This window comes from Chrysochloris asiatica, unplaced genomic scaffold (genome assembly GCF_000296735.1).
Source record: "Chrysochloris asiatica unplaced genomic scaffold, ChrAsi1.0 scaffold01247, whole genome shotgun sequence".
Taxonomy (NCBI): Eukaryota; Metazoa; Chordata; class Mammalia; order Afrosoricida; family Chrysochloridae; genus Chrysochloris; species Chrysochloris asiatica.
In genome coordinates, this window is record NW_006409765.1 from 20824 (window position 1) to 28576 (window position 7753).

Below are 7753 nucleotides of genomic sequence, written 5' to 3' on the forward strand. Positions count from 1 at the left end.
TCTTTAATATGGCTATCCTGTATATATCTATTTCTTTAGGACAAAAATGACAAAATCTGATTTACAGACCACATAAAATATTTTCCTGCATACACAGCGTCAATGAGAACAATTTTGAAATTAACAGGCATCAACAGGTATAAATAAACTGTCAAAAGCATTTAATGGTCTTTAACACAGTCAATGCCCCGGCCTTGAAAGAATGTTCAGTTCTTTTTTTTTTTGCTAGGGCAAAAGAAGCTGTCAAGCACAACGTTGAGAAATTGGTAGCATTGCCTGGCCAGTGAGCTCAGAACTGAGGGACTATATATTAGATGGTTTCTTTTTCCCTTTTACTTGGGTCTCATGTTGTTTCCTCTTTCTCTCCCTCTTTTGCCTGCTCAGGGCTGATCGTGGTGACATTAGCTGTGTGTTGGATGCCAAACCAGATTCGTAGGATCCTGGCTGCAGCCAAACCTAAGCATGACTGGACCAAGACCTACTTCCGGTCGTACATGATCCTGCTCCCCTTCTCAGACACCTTCTTCTACCTCAGCTCCGTGGTCAACCCGCTGCTCTACAACGTGTCCTCGCAGCAGTTCCGCAGCGTGTTCTGGCAGGTGCTATGCTGTCGTCTGAAGCTGCTACACGTCAACCACGAGAAGCGGCTGCGCACACCCACCGCCAGCGCCCGCTCCACCCGCCAGCTCTTTAAGTCTTCCTGGCGCTACTCGTCCGCGAGAAAATCTAATAAGGTTTTCTTAAGTACTTTTCAGAGTGAGCCCAAGGCCGACTATAAACCCCCACAACTGAGTCTCGATTCACTAGAGCCCAACACAGAGATGAAACCAGCGGAGGCTGTTGCCGAAGTCAGTTCTGCTGCAGAGAATGGTCTTCAGGAGGTTGTTGAGTAAAATGCTCAAGAGCCCCTTCTCCCCCAGGCAGCGGTGGCAAAATGAACCCATCAGGGATGGGAATGGAAGCAGGGGGACTCTGCCAACCTTCATGTCTTCTGAAGGGGGATTCCAGCCAACTGGCCTTGACTCTGATTATACCAACTAAGGTGGATTTCCACTCCACTCACTTCCTGCCTACAAGTACACACTGAATACCGTCAGACCGAATTTATTCAGATCTTACAAAACTGTTTGACACTGAGCTCTTTCATTATTCTCAAAGGAACAAAAAAGAAAGAGGACAGACTCCCCTCCCTACCCAGAATACAGGGACACCTAAAGGACATGGGGGCACATGAGGGCCAGGAGAACAGCGCAGGAGTGGTTGGGGGTCTCCTTCAGCAGTATACCAAGAGATGGGCTAGTTTGAGGAGCAGGACAGTGGTGGGGAGCTCCGGCCTCAGGACCGTGGCAGAACTGCCCCTTTTCTTGGGCCGAGGACCATTGCAGAGCGGGGTGTTGCAGCAGCTGATGCACACTGAGTTCAGTTTCCCTGGGGAACAGAAGGACTGGTACCCTGCTGAGGCGATGAGGCATGCTGCCGACGATGCACATGACTTGCGGTACATAATTCCTGCAACACAGACCCAAAGGAGCTAGGTTAGCATGAGTTGGTCAAAGTCAGCCATCCTTCAGAGCTCAAATCCACAGCACTTCCCACTTCCCCAAGTCCAGAGACTTGGTGTGGGGCCAGGGAGGTGCTCTGGGGTGTTTCAGGGAGTCCCTGAAAAGCACAACATGTATGGTGAAGGAGGTAGTTAGTCATCAAAGTTGGTCCTCCAGCTATTCTGGGTGCCACTATCAGATACTACACCAGGGAATAAAGAGCAGGGTAAAAATCAGCTGCTGTATGAGAGACTATAGGCACACTATAGTCTGTGTAAAGTATGGAGCTGTGTAAAATAGCTTGGGTAAGGGATCTGACCTCCTAACTTCACAAGAGGGAAGGAGAATCAAAATCAACAGCTGAAGGCCAATTCTTAACAAAACAAAGGTCAAATATGCTTCTACCCTTTTTACCAATTCTGACAGTAACTGTCCCTTCCAATGGTATTCTCTACTTTGAGCTTCCAGGTTCAATAATTCTTTGCAATGGCCATACACAACTCTCAAACAATATGGTTATGGGGTTTATTAGAGAAGTTACAGGTTATAATTCAGGATCAGAAATGACTCATGCTACAGTTTGTCATTCAGGACAGCCTCTTCTCAGCTATGACAACAGGCATACCTCTCTCTGTTGCCCTTTGACCCCAGCCCTGATCGCACAAGTGTTACAAAGCTCCATTGGCTCTGCTGATTAAACACCTACAGGCACCCGGTTCCAGCATTTTCTAATGCTCCATGGGTCCTAAAGTCCACTAGATAGTCTCCTGGTTCTGCCAGTTCTCATGGTCTCTGTCTCCTTCATCAAAGATGTTCAGTACAGGGATGTCAGGTCTGCTCTTGGCTCTGTTTTTCTTTGGGATGGCAAAGTTGACTAATCCTACTCTTGTTTTATACACCTCATCTGCATAGTCTCACTCCCACAAGGGTGTCATGCCCGACTTATAATATTAGCAAGCTATCCAGTCCCCTTGGTGGGCCACAAGCACCTCACATTTGTATAGTCCTACCCTGTCATTTGGTGGGAGTTATGAAACTATGGCTAGAAGTACCATATCAAGTCATTTACTGCACTGCAAGCTGTTAACATAAAAATCCATTTTCTTAAGCTGGAGTTCATGCTGTGCACTAGACACAGAGCTTTTCATTAGAGTCTCTTTTTTTTGTGTATGTGGAGGGGGAGTGTTTGAATTCTCTAATACCAGGGAGGACCACGGTTGCATTTTTGGATTATATCTCTATTATTATTACATAAATGATAAATGCTGATAGAGATGTGGCTCTCAACTGTGTGCTTATTAAATTTGGTAATATTCTCAAAGATCAAATTCCAACTAGAACAAATCAGATTCCTTATAAAGTAGCCCTTTCCCAGGTTTGAATGTCCACAGGCGGAAGCCTGGCTGACAGAGCCCACTTGAATTTTCTCTCATGGAAGAAATTTTGCTCTTAGAATGCACGGCCAGTTGCCAAGTCATCACTGACAGCAAAGCTGCCAATACCCTGTGCTGTTTGGGCATATAAGGAAGCCTCCCTGTAAGGCGAGGATACTGCTTAAACATCACACACAGAGCACAGTGCCATGTACAAACTGCAGCATGGTCATCAAATTAAAACTGGAACCGAACCACTTGCTGTCAAATCAGTTCTGACTCATGGTGACAGGCGTTGCAGGGTGGAACTGCTCCACAGGGTTGTCAAGGCTGTAACCCTTTGTAAATAGAACCCCAGGCTTTTCTTCTAAGACACCTCTGCGTAGATTCAAATCACAAACCTTTTGGTTAGTGATGGTGGTGGTGTACCGTCTAGTCAGTTCCGACTCATAGGGACACTGTATCCGGTTTCTGAGGCTGTAAAAGTTTACAGGAGCAGAAAGCCTCATCTTTTTCTCACAATGCAGCTGGTGGACTCAAACTGCTGACCTATGGTTAGCAGGCCTCTAAATACTGGTGTGGTGTTATGGGTTAATGTGTTGGACTACACAGTTTGAACTGCAAGATCAGCAGTTCAAGCTCACCTGCTACTCCTTGGAAACCCTATACAGGGTCGCTATGGGTCGGAACTGACTCAACGGCACTTCACAACAATAACAACAACATACTACTAGGGCCCCTTCATGGTTAGCAGTAGAGTGCTTAACCACCTGTGTCACCCAAGGATTCCATGTCATCAAATTAGGGTGTCTTAGAATGTCATTTGACTTCTTAAAGCTGGAAGCTTATTCAATTCAAATAATTTCAGCTTGCTTAACAGCTGAAACGGTGGGATGAAACAGCAGCAATCAAGACTATGGAATGGGTGACAGTTTTGTTCTATTATACAGAAGCTCAGGGCCAAGTTGATGGCAACCAATAACAGGGTCTCTCAAGTGTCTTCCCAGATTCTAGGCACTGTTCTAAGGGCTAGAGTGCACTAGCTTGATGACTATCTACAACAACTCTACAAAGAACTACAATTCTACATTACGGTCCTATTTTACAGATGGGGAGCCTGAGAGTCAGCCAGAGAAGTTCAGTCATTTGCACAAGCTCACACATCTAGAACGTAGGAGAGCTGGAGCTAATGTTCAAACTCCAAGCTGTCCAGTCTGAATGGCAAAGAACCAATTGCAAAAATGGTATTTTGGTTTTGGGCCATAATGTTGTATCATCAAGGATAGTTTTTGATGTGTGTCAGGGAGAACTGTTTAAATTGTATCATTAAATTACTTTTGGGGGGACAAGAAGCAATGTTTTACTATTAAAATTCAGACTAGGAAGTGAATAGCTTGTCTGTTTTCTGCCCAGCACAGCTGAGCAATCTAACATACCCCACCCACAGCCAAGACTCATTAAGCAATAATTGCTGGCAGGTATGAGTGGGCATGTATTCTTTTGGTTTGGGGCCCTTCTCTCCCCTGGGAATTTCTGCTTTGGGTGCTGTGGTAACAGTAAAGAATTGGAACTGCCTGAACCTTCCAAGTGAAAGGTAAGAAGTACTTTGCTTTCGTTAAGTGCAGTCGAGTCGGTTCTGACTCATAGCGATGCTATGCAGTAGGATTTTCAAGGTGTGTAAGTCTTTGCGGGAGCAAAAAGTCTTATCTTTCTAACACTGACAAAATCCTGAAAGTTGACTCGGCTAGAAGATAAAGTTCAGGTCCAGGGGAAAAAGGGACTATGTTGTTGTCCATTTGTAGATCTCCCATAGTCCAGTGCTGTTAAGTCAATTCCAACTCACAGCGATGCTACAACAGCGAGTAGAACTGCTCCATAGGATTTCCGCGACTGTAAATCTGTATGGGAACAGACCGTCTCATCATCTCCTGTAGAGGGGATGGTAGGTTTGAACTGTAGACATTGTGGTTAGCAGCACAATGCTTAACTCACTGCACCACCAGGGCTCCATGATTTCACAGTGTCTCTATAGTTATGCACTGCCATTTTAGAAAATTAAGTTTTACTCTATTTTTATTCATATCTATTAAAAGCACAATTGCTATCTGACAGTTTGGCTTCCATGAGCTATTTTCCCTTTACATGAATTTGAAAACTCAAAAAATACATAGAATAAGTTTTTCATTGTAAAAAGTTGGAACAGTCAAACAAGGTGAAAACACACCATGACGACCCATTCTGGTCCCATATCCTCCCTAAAGGTAAGCACTGTTGTCTTTGTGCTATGCCTCATTCAAGGCCTTTTTCTGGACATTGACACATATGCTGATGGATAAATAAAGTATGTTAATGCCCATGATTTGCATCACATTCCATATGCTGTATGATCACGATCACTTGCTTTTCAACTTTGGTTAAAAATAACTGCCTGTCCACATTAACTTTGCAGAGATAAGGATCAGTTAGGAGGCTAGTTAGGTCAGTTACTCATGAACTTATAGAAAGCTTTACAAGAGACTGCAGGAGCAAATGGAAAGAGGTTATCAACAGAGCCACCATCTGCTCAGACCCTTAGCAACATTAATCAGACGACAATTCATCTTCATATGAAGTAAGTAGGGGGCAGATCTGTGGTCAGGTGTGAGCACTCAAGCTCATGGTCATGACACCCCAAATAAGGGTCTCCAAAGGAGATTGTTTCACCATTCATCTTACAGTTTCTCATATTGTGATGACTTATGTGTTGCTGTGATGCTGGAAGCTATGTCACCGGTATTTTGAATACCAGCAGGGTCACCCACGGTAGACAGGTTTCAGCAGAACTTCCAGACGACGATAGACTAGGAAGAAGGAGAGGCACACCACTTCTGAATTGGTTAGCCATTGAAAATCTTGTGACTAGCAAAGGAACAGTCTCTGATGTAGTGTGGGAAGATGAGTTCCTCAGGTTGCAAGACACTGAAAATACAAGTGGGAAAGAACTGCTTTCTCAAAGTGCCATCAAGTTGTTTGTGAGTGATAGCAACTCTGTGCAGGATTTTCCAAGGCTTCCAACTCATTGCAGGAGTAGAAAACCACATCTTACTTCTGCAGAACAACTAATGGGCTTCACCAGCTTGTGGTTAGCAGTGTAGTGTTTATCATACAGAGCCACAGCGCTCCTCATCAAAGTAGAGTTGACTTTAATGACAGGGATGGAGCAAAGCTTTCATGACTTTCATTTGCTGATGGGACAAAATGAGAAAAACCAGCTATAAGCATCCATTAATATCAGAACACTGGGATGTACAAAATATGATTCTCAAAAAATTATGTCACCAAAAATGAAACAGCATGAAAATTGATATTCTAGGTATTAGTGAGCTGATATGGACAGAATTGGCCATTTTGAATCAGACAATCATATGGTTTACCATGCCGGGAATGACTAATTGAAGAGGAAGGGTGTCAACATTCATTGTCAAAAAGAGTATTTCAAGCTCTGGCTTGAAATACAAGGCTGTCTGTGATAGGATAATATCCATATGCCTACAAAGAAGTCCAGTTAATACCACTATTATTAACACATTTATGCCCCAACCACTAAAGTCAGTGATATAATGGAAGAATTCTACCAACTTCTTCAGTCTGAAATTCATCAACAATACAATCAAGAATCATTGATAATTACTGGTGATTGGAATGTGAAAGTTGGAAACAAAAAGGAAAGATCAGTAATCGTAAAATACAGCCTTGTGGTAGAAATGATGCTGGAGATAGCAGGATAGAATTTCACAAGACCAATTCCTTCATCGCAAATATCTTGCTGTAACACTATGAATAGTAACTATACACAGAGAACTCACCACATGGAACACACAGGAATCAGATTGATTACATCTGTGTGAAGAGATCATGGAGAAGCTCAATATCATCAGTCAAAGCAAGGTCAGGGGCCATCCAATTGATGGAACAGACCATTAATTGCTCATATGCAAGTTCAGGCTGAAGCTGAAGAAAATTAAGACAAGTCCATGAGAGCCAAAATATGACCTTAAGTATATCCCACATGGGAGTCCTGATGTGGCACTGTGGGTTAATGCGCTGGACTGCAAAACTGGTGTGAACCACAAGGTCAGCAGTTCAAGCTCACCAGTTGCTTCTTGAAAACTCCATACAGGATTGTTATGGGTTGGAACTGACTCGATGGTGCTTAACAATGACAACCTATCCTACCTGAATTTAGAGACCATGTCAATAACAGATTTAATGCATTAGATACTAATGAAAAAAGATAAGCGTTGTAGGGTGATCTCAAAATCACACATGACGAAAGAAAAAGGTCATTAAAAAGACAGGAAAAATAGACCAAAGTGCATTTCAGAAGAGACTCTGAAACTTGCTGTTGGGTGTTGTTGTTGTTGTTGTTGTTAAGTGCCGTCGAGTTGGTTCCGACCCATAGCGACCCTGTACAGGGTTTTCGAGGGTGTAAATCCTTACGGGAGTAGAAAGCCTCATCTTTCTCCCGCCGCGGAGCGGCTGGTAGTTTCGAACCGCTGACCTTAAGGTTCGCAGCCCGATTCGTAACCACTACGCTACCAGAACAACATTAAGGCGTAGGAATCAGCAAGTTCAAGTTCAAATCCTATTGTTATTGTTGTTAGGTGCCATTGAGTCAGTACTGAGTCAGTACCAACTCATAGCGACCCTGTGCACAGCAGAAGGAAACACTGCCCAGTCCTGGGCCAACCTCACAATTGTTGCTACACCAGAGCCCATCGCTTCCACCACTTTGCCAGTCCATCTCGTTGGGGGTCTTCCTCTTCTTCTCCAACCCTCCACTTTACCAAACATGATATC

At 43.8% G+C, this 7753-nt stretch overlaps 2 protein-coding genes across 2 annotated transcripts; one reads left to right on the top strand and one right to left on the bottom strand.

Moving 5' to 3' along the window:
* The first annotated feature begins 392 nt into the window (after positions 1–392).
* On the top strand, positions 393–893 carry LOC102842362 (G-protein coupled receptor 39-like). Its single transcript, XM_006878029.1, has one exon. It carries the CDS (start codon positions 417–419, stop codon positions 891–893), a length of 477 nt encoding a protein of 158 aa, XP_006878091.1. The 5' UTR covers positions 393–416.
* Positions 894–1273: 380 nt separating this feature from the next.
* LOC102842739 (ly6/PLAUR domain-containing protein 1-like) lies at positions 1274–1509 on the bottom strand (the record flags this gene model as incomplete). The annotated part of the gene is made up of 1 exon (XM_006878030.1): positions 1274–1509. A coding segment is annotated over one exon (236 nt), but the record flags the coding sequence as incomplete, so codon positions are not given.
* Positions 1510–7753: the final 6244 nt, after the last annotated feature.